The sequence below is a fragment of the Onychomys torridus genome, unplaced genomic scaffold (genome assembly GCF_903995425.1).
Source record: "Onychomys torridus unplaced genomic scaffold, mOncTor1.1, whole genome shotgun sequence".
Lineage (NCBI taxonomy): Eukaryota > Metazoa > Chordata > Mammalia > Rodentia > Cricetidae > Onychomys > Onychomys torridus.
In genome coordinates, this window is record NW_023413627.1 from 14,251 (window position 1) to 31,738 (window position 17,488).

Below are 17,488 nucleotides of genomic sequence, written 5' to 3' on the forward strand. Positions count from 1 at the left end.
TGTAAATAACGAAAGAATCTGTTTGTTTACACACTTTACCTGATTTTACACCTATTTTAATGCCTTCTTATCAATATTTCCTTATTTCTTCTTTGCAAGAAGCAGGGTGCAAGTTTACGTGTTTATGCATGTGTATCTGACTGGATTTGCACCATTATTTATTTTTCTTCCATCAGTCATTGTGAGGTACTTTCCAGGGTTTGGCTTATCATGAGTTCCTTCTCTTCACTCACCCCTTTCCCAAGCACACTAGTGTTTGCACTGATTATTAACTTTGTAATGTTTCCTCTAGGCTCTGACTTGTCCTATTATCCATCTCTATTGGCCAGAGGGCAATAGTAACACATTATCTAGTCAATTTTTCCAGCCCTAGTGATGACAGCCATGGTAACACTTTGAATTAAAGAGGTTTCCAGGCTCTTGATTAACTTAGATTCCACAATGTCTCCAGACTGTTGAGCTTTTGTGTGATATTGGGACATCCTCTGAATCTGGGGACCCTGAAACCTTGTCCCAGAATACCACTCCTGTTAAAAACAACAACCCTGGTTCAGAAGGAACAGAGGCTCAAGGTCTTCTTAAGAGGAGCAGGAAACAGAGTTTTGGATTCATGATAGTGCTACAAAATTGATACATGCTTTCTTCAGTGGAAATACTCCTGAAAATACATGATTTTCTGATCACACCCAGGTACAGTGGCCTTCCCAGGGAATTGTGAGCTCAGGGCCACTAGATTAGACTAGAATGGATGGGCAAAACATTAGTTGAGCAGCTGCCAGTAAAAATAGGAGGCAGATGCAGATCTGGGGCCTCAGGTTTTCCAATGTACAGTCTAGTCATCCTCAGTTGAGCTTTATCACAGAAAAAAATAAATCCCACACACTGAAGTACAATACTTATCATTCTAGAAAGGTCAAACTAATCCTATCTATGAGAAAACATGTGAAGAATACAAAATACTAGAGGCATAGGACATTGTAGAGAAAGCAAAACAAACAAAAAAAACAAACATAAAAACCCCAAATGCTGAGAGCTTTTGAATTTACCAACTTAAATACTACAAGTAAGTGAAAGGACCCCTGTGTTTATGAGATAAGACTGTCCTAGTCAACACCATGCCATTTGCATATCTACACCTCAGAAACCAGAGATGGCTCAGACTTGCTTTTAAGAGAATTATCTAAGACAAGACAGTTTTACAAACAGATACCAGACAACACGATGGGTTTGCTGGAGAAAATGCTCAACTTGCTACTACTCAGTGTATTGGGTGAGAAAGAAGGGGATCTCCAACTCAAACATAGCATCATTTCCATCATGGATGTTTTAATTTAAAAGGAAATATTTTACTTCATTCCAAATATCCCTCCTTCTTTCCTTCCTTTCTTCCTTCCTTCCTTCTATCTTTACTTCTTTTTGTCCTCTAGCTCTCCTCCTTCTACTTTGTTGTCATTTTTTTTTGCATAGTCATCTGGAATCTCATTTTCTACTCATGTCTATCTATTTTCATTTTTCTCTCCATAGTATCAGATGGTGAAATTATTCTCACTCAGTCTTCAGCATCCATGACCACATCAGGAGGGGTGAAGGTCACTATCACCTGCAGTGCCAGCTCAAGTGCAAGTTCCAGTTACTTCCAGAAGAAGCCAGGAGACTGCCCTATGCTCCTGTTTTTTGGAACCTCCAACTTGGCTTTCAGAGTCCCAGCTCTATTCACTGGCAGTGGATCTGGGACATCATACTCTCTCATAATCAGCAGCATGGAGGCTGAAGATGTTGACACTTACTACTGTCAACAGAAGAGCAGTGTCCCATTTACACAGTTCTACAAATCAAAACAAAAACTACCTTGGCGTTCTCAGATACCACTGCTTCCTTCTTAGAAGATAACATATGGTGAAGATTTTGACTGAGTTGTGACAAAAGTCTCCAAATATTTCTGCAATGGAATCAGGGTCAAATTTCACTCAAGGGTCTTAAGGCACTTCTCCTTGCTAAGAAGAGGAAACTATATAACTGGAGATTGTGGGATGAGACAACCAGAAACCCCATCTTTTTGGAATTCTGTGCAGAGAAGTATTTGAGAGCTTTGATTTAGATTTCTTTAAATGGAAATGAACTCTTGAGAGGATTTCATTGGGTTTTTGAGAATATTTGTAGGGCTGTACAAGTCATATTTTTATAACTGTTTCCAATGTATGGGGTAACCAACAGCTCTCTCCCAGAGTAGTCCTTCATCAGAGAATTGCTTGATCTCATGCAGAAGAACTAAACACTGAACTCATAGTTCTCTATCATCTCTTCATGAGGTGGGAAATACTTATGAGACTATCTTTCTGAATATTGTAGAATGTGCAGCACTGTGGAAATGGGCATGACTAACAAACAATGCCTAATGTAAAATCTTGTAAAACTTTCAAATTATGACAATGGATCTTCATTCTACTACCTAAAGCATAGTCTGAGAATATAGTACATAATATAGACTTTATGTTTTAGAGGTTGTAGGTACACACATACATACAAATGCTCACAGACAGAAGCCCCCAATTAATTCTCTACATACAATGATTCAACTGGATCATTTGTAGTTAGAGTTTTCCTGCCTGGCCCAGTCAGGACAAATCTCTCTCACCTGCCAGTCCCACAGTCACTCAGACCCAACCGAGAAAGCACACAGAAACTTACATTGTTTAGAAACTCTATGGCCATGGCAGGCTTCTTGCTATCTGCTTCTTTTATTTTAAATTAACCCATTTTTGTTAGTCTATACTTTGCCACATGGCTTGTGGCTTACCAGTGTCTTTACATGTTGCTTCTCATGGCGGCTGCTGGCGGTGTCTCTCTCCAGTCTTTTACTTCCCAGAATTCTCTACTCTCTTGTCCCGCCTATACTTCCTGCCTGGCCATTGGCCAATCAGAACTTTATTTACACAGAGCTATATCCACAGCACTTCCCCTTTTCTTTTTTTTTTAAGGATGGTTTTAACTTTTATATAGTACAATTACATATAACAAAACAATTATCAAGCAAGAATTACATTTATAATATTAAAAAAGATATCTTATCTATCTTATATTTGTGAGTCCAAGGTTTTATATCTAACTTATCTTTTATCATAATTGAGGAAATTATAACTATCTAGTCTTCAACCACATCAAAGCCCTCAGAAGGATATAATATTACCTGAGAACCAGGAGAAGGATGTAAGTATTTTTTACGAGTCTTGTAAGAGTAGACAGAGACAGCTGGCAGCCTGGACAGTCACTTAATGTTCCTTTGTAAAGTTGGGGCATTTGTCTTCAGCCCACAGGGCTAGAGTCTCTCGATCACTTCTCTCAGTGTCCTGTATAATGTCTGTCAGTTTCCTCCACAAAGCAGGAACCTGAAGGACCATTTTATCAAGCAAAGTTTAGTGGTCACCTTTCTATGGGTCCTGCATGTGCAGTCGATCAAGCAGTCCAGGCAAGAACAGTTTCTTGCCCAAATGACTATTTTTGCAAAGGTGAAGATAAGATATGGAGTGTCTTCAATGCCCATCCTCCTCTCTGAAATAAATTGGTGCTGAAAGGAGCAGAAATGTCTCATTGTCCAGAAAGTCTAAATTTTAAAAGTATTTTAAATGCCATATTCTGTAGGTCTTTGAAGTATTTGAAGATTTACCTATCTATCTGAAATATCTCTATGTATACCTAGAAGACTTAAGTAACATGGCTACGAGTATGATTATCATAGATGACTAATTATTAATCTATTTTTAATTATCCATTTTAATTTAAAATGAGCTATACAAACATAATACCTTAAACAAGATTAGAAATATACACACAGTATAACAAAATTAACTTTAAGTTTGTATCAATAGACTAAAATCTATACCAATGTAAAGAAAAATATTGGTTTTTCTCTGTCCCACACCAGAGGGCTCTTCAGATTTGGGACATAAGAATCTCTTTTTAAAATTTTTACCGTAAGGCATTGCATACTCAATACAAACCTGTTTTTCAAATTTTAAATGCTAACCTTTCTGCACTGTGGATTGTGATGCCTGTGTTTTTGTTTTATCTTGAACCATAGGAGATGTAACAGCAGCAACACCTAGGAGGCCAGGTGATGACTGAGGCAAACCCTCATTGTATGTTACTTAATAAGCTTTACTACACTGTCTATAATTTATTATGGAATTATGGAAGGGCTTATATTCCTGGCCTAGCTACAATATTGCCAAATATAAATATACTTAGGAAATTCCAAAGAATGTTTATATTTACTGTATTCATGGCTAATACTACTTGTAGTCCATATGATTTGATCTGATGTAACTTAAATGTGGATTGAATGTTTGCATAGGAAATAGTAAGGTTTCTACTCAATTAACTTTTACCACAATGTTTAATCCTCTATTAATATTTTGGATCTGGTTTCAAAATTAGAGGTTATTTCCTGATAAATTCCTGTTCTCATCTTGCTATGCCTGGCTTCAAAAGGGCAACGTAATTTGGCTTTGAAATTCTGGCAGTCCTGACCCAATGCCATGAGCTGGGACTATAGGAGTGCACCACCAGGCCCTTTTGATGCAGTGCTGGGTGGGGCTCTAACCCAGTGGGTTGTTGTTGTTGTTGCTTTTGTTTTCATTCTAGGCAAGAACTCCACCAATAGAAATACATCCAAGCACAATATTTTCTTACTTCTCAGTAGCAACAATTGAACTACGTAAGAGTGTGCTCTGCTCTTGTATAATATTAGAGGGAACAGCCTTAATATTATACATCCCAGGGCATGAGAAGAGAGAACTACTATCAGTGATGACTCATTTCCAGAAATAGAATCTCAGAACACTGAGATCTATAGTCCAGTTGCTTTAATTCCTCTGGGATAACATCCTATTTAAAAAGCTTTAGTTTTGTTCTCATGCCTAGCTCCTTTCTTGCTCCTTACTGCTCCCTCTAAATTCTATCTTAATTTTCTCATGTTAATTCTGCCTCATCTAGGTCCTTATCATCTTGTTTTTACCCAGCTAGTACTTCTCCATCTGATTCTTCTTCATCTTTCACGTCATCCACAATATACTCTGGTCAAAATTCACTTTTTCCCTCTTCATTCTCCCTCTCTTCATTCTTCATTTTCCACCTAAGTGTCCCAGGAATCCAGTTACAAACCCAAGCAATAGCTAGCCCCTGGATGAGCAAGTTCACCAGGCTTGAATTCTACAGGGTCATAAAGGCAGGTAAGAATTTTCCTCTGGCAGTAACCACCAGGCGTTCTTTTATAATCCATAATGTGAGTGGGGAAAGAGGAGGTCAACTGAGTGCTAATGACAGGTAATATATCAAAAAGGGGATCGATGTGCTCAGTCTACATTCCTAGAAGTGGGTAAGTAAGAAGTTAGGGGTCTATTAGTGAGATTGTATAGGAAAGGAACATCTCACCCTAAATTGCAAAAGAAATAAAGCTATTGACCTGACCTAGGAGAGAGGTATTGTTTTGTTTGGCCTGGATGCTTGATAGGTATTTAGATAAATACACTGTTAGGAGTTCTTGGAAGCACACAAGAAAATCATTTTAGGAACCAGTTAATATACCTATAAAAGCTAAAATATAACCAAGACTCCTTATGCCATGGTTTGACCTTTGGAGAAGTCCTTGACTTTTCCAAATAATAGATTTTGTGATAATACCTGAATTCCATTATGTTTTCCTGTGGCTTGCAGCACTCTGCACATAATTATGTATAATAGCCTACACAAAATTCTTCATAACACTTCCTCAGGCAGAATCAATACCAGTTAGTCAGTGGAGACTGGAGATCCTGAGAATTCCTTGTGTTCCAGAGTTACAAAAGCCTGTCCTAGGACTCTAGCCCTGCTCAATGATCTCCCTGATAAGTAATCTCCAAAGTCTCTTGATACTATTGTTGGAAGCATCTGAGGGCATGTGCTTTCTCCACACTAAATGAGTAACACATTAATGTGTGGTTTCCTGGAGGCCTTCATTTGTCAATACATACACCACACTGCAGGAACTAGCCCATGATATCAGAAGCAGGTAAACCCAGTTATTGACAATATGATTTTCTCTGAGTAATCCCATCATTTCACACACTTCTATAGATAATACATTATGGGTGCTATGATGGTTTAAACAGCAGTCCAAGAAGTAGATGATAGATGGGCCACAATGTTATAAGACAATGAACTTCCAGAGGAGTGGTAATTAGACTTACTTATGATGCTTAGGGAATGGCCACGTTCTCTCCATCTTATTATATCTTGTGTCCAATATACCTGTAGAATATCCTGAGAATGCAACGTAATGGAGGAGAAAAAGTAGAGGTAGCTAGCTGATAGGGGCCAGATACTGGGTCGATCCAACTATAAAACATGTGTTTCTTGTAAAGTCTTTCCAGACAATAAGATGGGCTTCTGTGATGATTCACTCAGGTGTAGGGCAGGTGCAGAATGCACAGACTGTCTTCCATCATCAGCTTTCCTTATCTGGTACCTGAGTAACAATTTGTGTAAATATCAAATGTACTCCCTCTAATCACTGTGAGTGGATGTTCTATGTCATGTTTTTATGAAATGCATCAGAGTCTGTGACAATCAGTATGTGGTTTAGGGGAGATATAAGGACAGATAATAGAAAGGGAAAAATTATAAGAGGGATTATATGCTTTAAAAAGGTCATAAATGAACTAAAATTTCAAGTTTCAGGGAATAGTTGTAATGATGACTTGGCAGTTAAGAGAATAACTTTTTCTCACAGATGACCCCAGTTCAATTCCCAGTGCCTAAAGGCATTGTTGGCTTGAAACCACATCATTTCCATCAGATCTGACACCCTGTTCTGTCTGGTTTCAGAGACACACGTGTTATACATGTAGGGAAATCTGTCATAAACATTAAAAACATTTTAAACATTTCTGTGATGTTGAGTGCAATATCTAAATGAAAAGCATTTCTGCATACTGTGAAATGTGTTCCCATTTTGTTGGACTCTGTGAAAATGATTTTAGTGTTTAATTAAAGCATATGTATATGGGTCCAGTACATGAGACATACTGATATAAATGCATAGAATTATGTCAGGGAGCATAATTTTATCTGTGTTGCAGATACATTGCTATGTCCCTCAACACAACACTATTATCACAAATGTCAAATGCACCTGTGTCATTGATTTGCAGGTCAGCCAGTTTCTTAGCAAATCCACCTACCTATTCATTCTGGCACTTCTCCTGTGACCAACATCATTTTCATTCCCTGAGTGGGTGTCTTTCTCACCCTTCCCCATCAATATCTCTTACAGAGTGTTTGCCTGCACATGTAAAATTCTTCCCATTAATCTCCTCATAGAAACTCACAATAAGTTCACCACATCTTTACTCTCAATAAACACAGGCTCCTGACGCCACTGTGTACATAACTCCCCATGTGTAGCTCTACTTCAACTTTTTCACATGTTTTTTTCACCACATATCTTGTGCCCCTCTAATCTAAACTAAACTTATATATATATATAATATATTCTGAGTAGATATGTTGTTCTTTGCATATGCAAACATGCACGTTTGGGAAACACTGTATTCAAGGACATGAATGATTATTTCAGAGAGAAACTTCATGTTCCTTAAAGACAATAACCTGTTTTTAATGTGCAACTACTGCTATAATCTGAAGACTCAAAGGAACATTGGACATAGATACAATCCCAGCTTAATTTAAAAGGGAACTCATATACTCACAAGGAAGGGGAGAAAACCCATGAACTCATTTGGCCATGAATGAAGTAGTTACTGAATAACTGAGCTATGAAAAATAGACAAAGACAAGATTGTTTATCAGAAATCTGATTTAGTTATGTGAGATCCTGTACTTCCTTAAAAGCCATGTCTCTCAGTATTATTCTATTATGCTTCTGTGACACATCATGAGCAAGAATCTACATAGTGTGTTCTGGAGCTCAGAATTAATAGATACATGTACAAAATCCTCCCATAACTAAGGCTCAGGGAACATTTTGGAATGATAGTGGAAAGATTGAGAGAGCCACAGGATCAGGGAGTTTACTGTGACATTTTGTCTCCTAGCAACTTCAGAGGATCTACATGTAAAGGCTCAACAACATTACTGAACAAATGGTCGCCAAATAACAAGGACACAAACAAACATGTGAACAGATCAGGGGAAAGGCCCCAAAGCCTCAGTTCTACAAAAAGTACTATAGAAACTAAGTGAGTCTGGGAGTGTTAGCTCAGAAGAGCTACCTGATTGTCCAGTGTCAAATGGTCATCCCTAAAGCCATACATACCAGTAACAAATTATATGGACTCAACAGTTTATGTTTAGAAATATATACATATCTACAAATACATATAATCATGCTCTAACAAGGAAAAAAGAGACCAAAAATTTGAAGAAGAGTTGAGAGGGATATTTTGGAGGGTATAAAAAGAGAAAATGAAAGAAACATTTTAATTAAATTACAATGTAACAAATAAACAGGGGCAGAGAGAGAAAAGCACAGCCTCAATAACATCTGCACCTACCTGTGAAAGGACATATAACCATTTGTGTGCTTTCTAGAATGGTTCTACATCTGACAGATCCTGCCATGGAGGAAAACATAATATGAGGATTCTACATTGAAAATGATAGAAATCAAAATAAGGAGGAACTCATTGACAGGTACTGTTCTTTTTGTTCAAAGAGGAGCACGTTCCTGCAAATAAACCTGTACTGCCTCTCTGACCTGAGATAGAGGAGGACCAAAGGCCTATAAGATGTCACTTGGTCAGTCCTGGGGCTGTGCTCAGACACTGCTAATTTGCATGTGCCCACACCCTACTGCTCTGAGATCTTCATAGTCAGGTCACAACCTGTACTGGAGTCAGTCTCACATGGGTCCCAACACAGACATGAGGCCTCCCACTCAGCTCCTGGGGTTGGTGCTTCTCTGGCTTACAGGTAAGGAAGACACTATTAGAAATATATTCAGCTAACTGTATCAGGGCCACATGGTCTCTGGAAAAGTCCTCTTCTAACAGAATTTTTTTTTTTCAATTTTCTAATCTCAGGTGCCAGGTGTGACATCCAAATGACCCAGTCTCCAACCTCTCTATCTGCATCTCTGGGAGAAAGTGTCACCATCACATGCTTGGCAAGTCAGGACATTGGCTGGAGTTTAGCATGGTATCAGCAGAAATCAGGAAAACCTCCTAAGCTCCTAATCTATTCTGGAAATGATTTGGCAAGTGGGGTCCCAACGAGGTTCAGTGGCAGTAGATCTGGTACACAGTTTTCTCTCAAGATCAGTAGTCTACAGTCTGAAGATGTGGCAGATTATTTCTGTCTGCAGAGTAACAGTTACCCTCCCACAGTGATTCAAGCCATGACATAAACCACCAGGGAAGCAGAAGTGAGAGTCTAGTCACCCCAAATTTTTCCTTCTGGTGTCATCAACTTCTGAGAGTGTTTCTCTTTCTCTTTTCCAGTATTTAAACTTCAATGTGAGGTTTTTGTACAGAGAGCAGATAAATTTGTTATTGTCCTAAATATCTGTCCTCTTCCTGGGTGCTAGCATTAAAATCAGGGGAGTAGGTCTCATAACTCACAGGAAATCTTACCTTTTCCTGAGTGGCAGAGAAGGCACAGTTGAGATTTATACAACAGAGAAGGAAACACACAGATACACATATCCACACACACAAACACCAGGTGCTTTCATACCCCTACACAAACATAGACCAAGCAGAAGTTATTAGAAAGATTGTTATCCAATTTAAATTAGAAAATTAGTATCAGAATAATATTAAAGCCCTGTGTGTACAGGCTCCAAACAAAGCAATAAGGTCATTCAAACCAATGGCTTCATAGTAGCCTCTACTATAGCCAGAGCCCCAGTTAAGAGCACTGGCTTGTCTTTCAAAGGATCTGGGTTTGATTCCTAGAGCCCACTGGACTGCTGTCAACTCTCTATAACTCCATTCACAAGATAGCTGAGCCTTTCTTCTGTGTGCTGAGGTCATTGCACTCATATGGTACACAAACACATATATCAGTAAAACAGAAACACACATAAAATAAAATAAAGTTTCCAAAGCTAGAGAACATGACTGGGACATAAGAGGCTCTCTTTTGATGAGTTGCAAAGAAAAGCTGAGGAAGCAGTGGCAGTAATAGCTGCTGGGTCACAGGTTTTGTTAAAAACAAACAAACAAACAAACAAAAACCCTTCAGAGTCCAGCTGCAGAGGTTAAAGGGCAGGAGCAGGTCTAGATAAACAAATGGCAGATGGGTGGTCAGCAGCCCCAGAATGGTGAACAAATTAATCTGCAGACCATAATTAATTAGGCCACATCAGTTTGGTATCCAAGCTGAACTGAAGCCCTGCGGAACAGGCCAGGTTTTCCTACCTGTCAGGCCTCTTTGAGACAGACAGGCAAGCAGGCAGATAGATAAACTTTCTGTGTGGTGTGCAATGTAGGTTCTGAAAGTTAATATTTGTTATTTAATATCAGAATGAAGAATTGTTGTCATTGAGACTGCCATATACTGTAAGTGTATTATTGTTCAATAAATGTTGACATTAAGGGAAAAAATTAAGATAATCATATATTTTACAAGCCTAAGGAACTAATTTTCTGACAAACTACTACCGAGAACAGAGTATTCTCAGAATCTAGAGTCTATTATTTACTTCAAGTAAGGCTTCCTGTTCATAGGGTCCTCAGACAGCTTGTCAGCTCTCTTACATGCATGGAGGAAAGGAGCCTTTCCTACATTAGGTGTTTATTCAGTCCTCTCCTTATAAGGAGGATAAATATCTGAGTCACTTTACTATTGCTGTGACAAAAAACCACAACCAAGGTGATTCATAAAAGAAAGATTTGATTTGGAGGCTTATTGCTGTGGAAGATTTGCCTATGACAGTCATGGTTAGAGGCAGGCAGCAGGCAGACAGGGATGGCCTTGTTTCTAAGAGTTTGCATTGTCATCTGCAAATAGAAAGCATAGAGAGGAAGAGAGCTAAATGGGAAAGACACAACAACTCCAGCAAGCTGCATGCACACCAGTTTCCAAAGAAGCAATCAGGTCATTCCAATTCAAGATTTCATGGCAGCCAAATAATCCAACCAAAGCAAAATAATAAATAGGGGTAGTCAAACAATTCAGTTTGTAACTGACATTGTGTAGCAAACAGTATCATTAAGATAACACTTTATTGAAGTCATAGTGTTTATTATTTTTGGCATATGCATGATCTACCACTCAGATACATCATGGGAAATGTGTATGTATTCAACAAAATCTATCAATCAAAACAGAAAATTATACACATTGGCCCCATAAACAACCAACACTTCCTCCTGGTGGGTGATGAGCAGATACTTCTCGAATTATCTATTGAGGAATTTTTGTACAGGACTTCTGTTCTATTGAAATTTATCTTTTCTACAGTTCACTTTAATTCTTAATAAAATCACTGATATATTCTTATAACATTGATCACAGTGAGGCATTCCTCTATTAGAAGAAAAAATGGTTATGTCATCATTTTTCCTATAATCAATCTTTTCATGAACTTCCCTAAAGACAATTAACAAATTTCCCATGTGAGTTTCCTGAAAGAACAAAGAGCAATGTCTCCTTTGATTGGATAAGTCCCCAGAGTTACCCCTTCTCACCTAGAACTTGGAGTATCAACAGTCCCTGTAACTGAGTAGAAACACTCATACACATAATGTGTCTTGATTATAACTGATACTCGCACAGGTTTTGTCCGTGTTATTCAAGAAGTACATTTGGACTAGGCTGTGCTATGGATACATGAAAATCAGCAGAGATTTATAGGATCTGGGAACAAGGGCCATTAATACGTATTGCAAAGCCATCATGAGCTCCATGATACACTAAGAAAATTCATGTGCTTTCTTCCTAAGGTAAAAACATCTTACATGTCTTCACATGAGACACTAGAGATTGGAACCAGGAGATTAAAATAATCAGAAAAGCTTTAACCTATTTTGTTCTCTGAATCAAGTTTTTATTAGTTGTTCCAGTGACAACTGTAACAAATTACCAATATTTGTACTTTAAAACAAGGGTATGTGAAGAGCTTACTGGAATGTCATCATGGTAGAGGGCTGTGCTCTGGGAACATGCAAATCAGCAGAGCTGGGGAGGAACTGAGTAACTGCAAAAGTGATTCATCTCTTTACCCAGTAAAGGATCACTGTCTCTAATTACCTGTATTCTTACAAGCACAGTGTAGATTTCCCTGTTGCGAACATGTTTCTCTGTGTTGCTGAAGTACAGCATAGCTCTGGTCTCAAAGTTTAGCCAAATATTTGATCTTTTCCAGGTTCATGTGCTTCCTTGACCCCATCTACTGTCTTAGAATCTGAAAACAAGTTTTCAAATACATTGCAATTTATTACTAAGGCTATAAATGTTTCTCCTTTGCTGCAGTTTACACATGACCCTAATGTGAAGCTGAAATACAAAGCAAAGTCCTAGGCAGTGTGGTTTCTAAGGAAGGATAGGATCTGATGCGCCTAGCAAATCATTTTTAAGTAATTCACCTCCTCTATAATGATATTATATTTGTATTGAAATGTGATTTTATTTGTATGTTAATAAAGTTGCCTTGAAGTCAGAGCAAGCCAGAGCAGAAGCTGGATGGTGGTGGTGCACTACTTTAATCCTAGCACTCGGGAGGCAGAGCTAGGTAGATCTCTGTGTGTTCAAGGACACAGCCAGCATGGCAGACGCACGCCTTTAAGACCTGGAGGTCTATACAGACAGGCAGTGATGAGGAGGTCATGTGGCTGGGTTTACAACCAATGAGAAAACAGAACAGAAAGTATTTAAAAAAGGCAGGACACACAGCAGTAGGTCTGTTGCGGAGAGGAAAGAAAGCAGAAGCAGTGAAGGGTAAGGCTCTCAGCTGTTGCTCTGACTTCTTGGTTTTGAACTCTACAAGTGGCTCTGTGTTTCTTATTTAACAAGATGGTTAAATCTACACTCCTCCACTTCAAATTTCTCTGCTATGTAATGTGTCTTCTCAATTAACTCTTGAAACATCTGCTCTACTGCACAAGCTTTTGTTTAATCTCATGAATCTGTGTCTATTGGTTTGGGTGATTTCCTCTACTTTATTCTAACATAGCCTCTGCTCAGAAGGTCAGCTCTTCTCCTTGCCATGGATTATTCTTTACCAGTGCATCTACCATAATAGCTTTTTAAAATATCTTATTTGTGCTGTGCTCATTTCATACATATGCAATGTATCTTGATCTTATGTACTCTGATATGTCACTATTCATGATTTTCCTTTAGGTCCAAGGTCAATCTCATTAATTTGGTAAAATCTCTCCCTGTAACACTTGGAAGATTTTACATCTTCCAAGACCACTTTTTTATTTACATTTTATTCACAGCCTCCAGACATACTCCAACAATCTCTGCACCCTTCATGTCCCCTTATCTGCCCTGCCACTGTGTCCATTATTGCTCACTGCTGGAATGTTGGCAGGTCTTGTTGGGTTGCTCTTGTATCAGTCACATCCAGGCATCACAGCTGCTGTGAGTCCCTAAGTGCATCAGCCATGTCCTGTCTAGAGGACAGCTTCTCACAGCACTCCTCCTGCTGCCAGCCATCTGGCTCTAACATTAATTCAGTCCCCTCCACTGTGATGAATAGATAGTATCCTGCAGATATGACCATCAATAGATTTCACACAGTTCTCAAGCTCTCAATGACAGTCTTGAGGACAGTATTTAAATGATTAGTTGTATTTGGTATGTTACCTACTAAGGAAAATTTCAATACACTTAAAAATAACATTTAAATGGTGTTATAAAATATTAGCAAAAGAAGTGACTATGTGTCATATGTGTTATGTGATAAAAGCAATGATCTTCACTTGTTACAAAGTTTGTAACTTCAAGTTGTAAGTGTATATGTCTGTTTTACCTTCAGGCAGTTGTTCAGGACATTTTCCACATCCATCCAAGTATAAAGCAGAAACCCAGCAGAGTTAACAGGACTAGAAACAAGGGAAAACAAAAAGCTAAGCAGAGTACATTTTGTGATATATTTAAAAATAAAAATATTTATAAAATTGTATAATTTTCTGCTAATATGCTTAAATCTAAAATCTTATTTGAATATTGCATTTTCTCTATGTTCATTCATTTTGACCTTTAGTGAAGTGGCCAAGTAGGAATATACTCATGTTCCCAAGGCATTTGCATAAATTAAAACAAGTATTTGCTTATATTGGTTCTCTAACAGTTACTCATTTATCCATAACTAGCCACAAACCCTATACTAATGAGAACAAAATGTTTGAGTAGTATTGCCAAAGCCCAAAATGACAACAAAGAAGAATTAGAGAAGGCACTGATAAAGGAAGCAAGGAAGGAAGGAAGGAAAAGGAAGGGCGGTAGCAAGGATGGAAGGAAGAAAGAAAGAAGGAACTTAGGAAGGAAGGAAAATATTTCTTTTAAACTATAACTTTTATGATGGAAGGATGCTATTGTTGAGTTGGAGAAACCCTTGTTTCTCACCCACTTCACTGAGTAGCAGCAAGTTGACTGTTTTTACCAGGAACCCATTGTGTTTCTGGTCTCTGTCTACAAACTTCTCTTGTCTAAGTTAGTTACCTTAAAAGCAAGTCTGAGACATCTGTGGTTTCTGAGGAGTTGATATACAAACAGCAGTGTGTATGATAGGACAGTCTTGGCTTATCCACATGTGTCCTTTCATTTACTTGTAGTATTTAAGTTGATAAATACCAAAGCTCTCAGTGTTTTTGTGTTTTTTAATACACTCCACATGCTATCCACAGACACCCCCTCTTCCCTCCTCTCATTCCCTAGCCCTCTTTTCTAAGCCAACCAGAATCCCCACATCCCAAATGAGGTCTCCCATGGGGAGTCAGCAGAGCCCAGGACACTGAGCCTAGGCAGGTCCAAGCCCCTTCCCACTACACCAAGGCTGTGCAAGGTATCCCACCACAGGCACTGGATTTGAGTAGCCTGCCCATCGACCAGGGACAGATCCCATACCCCTGCCTGGGTGCCCCCAAACAGTTCAAGACAAACAACCATCTTCTGATCCAAAGGGACTAGTCCAGTCCATGGGGGCTCCACAGCCACCAGTCCACAGTTCATGGGCTCCTCTAGTAATACAGTCATCTCTGCAGTCTCCCATCATGCTCTCGACATCCCTTTCCTGAAGTATCTCTCCTCTCCATCATCAATTGTATTCCCAGAGCTCAGCCTGGTACCTGGCCGTGGATCTGTTATTCTGCCTTCATCTGTCACTGGAAAAGGCTCTATGATGACAGCTAGGTTTTTGCTAGGCTGGTCAGCAGAGTAGTCCAGTCCAGGCACCCTCTGGACCACTGCCAGCAGACCAAGGTTGGGGTGAACCTTGTGGATTCCTGAGAGCCTCCCCAGCACCCTGCCTCTTCCTATCCCATTATGTCCTCATCTATCATGATATCTTCTTCCCGTCCACTCACTCGCCCTGTTCCAGCTTGACACCAGGAACACATTAAAAAAATTATTCACCATGACCAAGTAGGATTCATCCCCAGGGAAGCATGTTGGTTTTATTATTTGTTTTTCTTTTCTTTTTGTTTGTTTTCTCTGCAATGCCCTATACCCCTAGCCATTGTATTCTTCACATGTTTTCTCATAGGTAGGGTTAGTTTGACCTAGCTAGAATGATAAGTGTTGTTTTTCAGTGTGTGGGATTTATTTTTTTTCCATGATAAAGCTCAACTGATCATGACTCAAATGTACACTGGAAAATCTGAGGTTCTCAATCTGCATCTGCCTCATACTTTTCCTGGCTGCTGCTCACCTAAAGTTTTGCTCACCTATCCTAGTCTAATCAAAAGGCCCTGAGCTCACAATCTCTGGGAGGCCACTGTGCCTGTGTGTAATCAGAAAATCATGTATTTTCAGGAGTATTTCTACTGAAGAAAGCATGTATTGATTTTTGTAGCAGCTATCATGAATCCAAAACTCTATTTTCTGCTGCTTTTAAGAGAATCTCTGATTAGTATTCTGGGACAAGCTATTCAGGGTCCCCAGCTTCAGAGGATGTGCCCGTGAAGTGTTCTTGGACCAATATCACACAAGGGTTCAATAGCCTGGAGACATTGGGGATACTAAGTGAATCAAGAGCCTAGAAACCTTTTTTTTTTATAAATAATTTTTTTCTTTATTATTATGTGTTTTAAATTTTATACATCAGCCATTGGTTCCCCTGTCCTCCCCCTCCCACCCCATCCCGCGACTTCCCCCCACCCTCCCCTCCATTCCCATGTCCTCCAGGATCAAGGCACCCCTGGGGATCATTTAATCCTGGTAGATTCAGTACAGGCAGGTCCTTCACCTCCTTCCAGACTGAGCAAAGTGTCCATGTGTAAGCCCAAGTTTTCAAACAGCCAGCTCAAGCACTAAGGACAGATCCTGGTCCCACAGACTGGATGAGACCCAAGGATCACCCAATGACAGAGAAATGGATGAGATCTACATGAACAACCTGGACAACAGTGGGAGTAATGAAGGGCAAGATTTGAGGGAAAGAAAGCTTAGGGGATCAGGAGATCCCAGCTGGATCAAGAACAGAAAGGGAGAATGAGGAATAATAGAAACCTCTTTAATTCAATGTGTTACCATGGCTGTCAGCACTAAGGCGGAGAAGTTGACTAGATAATGTTTACTATGCCCTCTGTGGAGAGATGGAAAAGAACAAGTCAGAGCCTAGAGGAAAAATCACAAGGTTAATAATCAGTGCAAATCCTAGTGGGCTTGGGAAAGGGGTGAGTGGAGAGCAGGAACTCATGATAAGCCAAACCCTGGAGAGGTCCTCACAATGACTGATGGAAGAAAAATGAATAATGGTGCAAATACAGTCAGATACATATGCATAAACACAAACTTGCACCCCACTCTGGTTAAGAAGAAATAAGGAAATGTTGATAAGAAGGATTAAACATAAGTGTAGAAACATGTAAAGTGTGTATACCAACACCTTCTTTCCTTATTTACAGATATTTATTGTATTGGGCCAAGTAAAATTGTGTGGAATATATATATATATCATAATTCAAATGTTATTTGACACACATATCGTACCAAATATGCCCACTATCTTGCTCTGGTATACAGAGGGACAGGATCATCTAATATAAATTCATCTCATAACACACTGTTGAATGTCCAATGTGACTATTCTATACAGTAGACTGTAAATGTACTGTTGCTTTTAGCTGTGGATTGCTGCCAGGACTCAACATCAAGGATGGACATTTACAATTTAAAATTAGGTTTCTATTGAGCCTGCAAGTATTGTGAAAATCATGAAAAAAAATTCAGTTGACCACTGTAATCAGTCAGAGAGAAAATTGAAAATGGGCTGTACATTTTTGCAAATAAATGTGTGCCAACAAAATACAAATTGAAA

General features: G+C 39.0%; 2 gene segments (V, D, J or C); both read left to right on the forward strand.

Moving 5' to 3' along the window:
* The first annotated feature begins 1,221 nt into the window (after positions 1-1,221).
* LOC118576363 lies at positions 1,222-1,883 on the forward strand. The segment is given in 2 exon segments: positions 1,222-1,270; positions 1,525-1,883. Coding segments are annotated over 2 exon segments (408 nt in total).
* Positions 1,884-8,900: 7,017 nt separating this feature from the next.
* LOC118576364 lies at positions 8,901-9,400 on the forward strand. The segment is given in 2 exon segments: positions 8,901-8,967; positions 9,078-9,400. Coding segments are annotated over 2 exon segments (390 nt in total).
* The last annotated feature ends 8,088 nt before the right edge of the window (positions 9,401-17,488 follow it).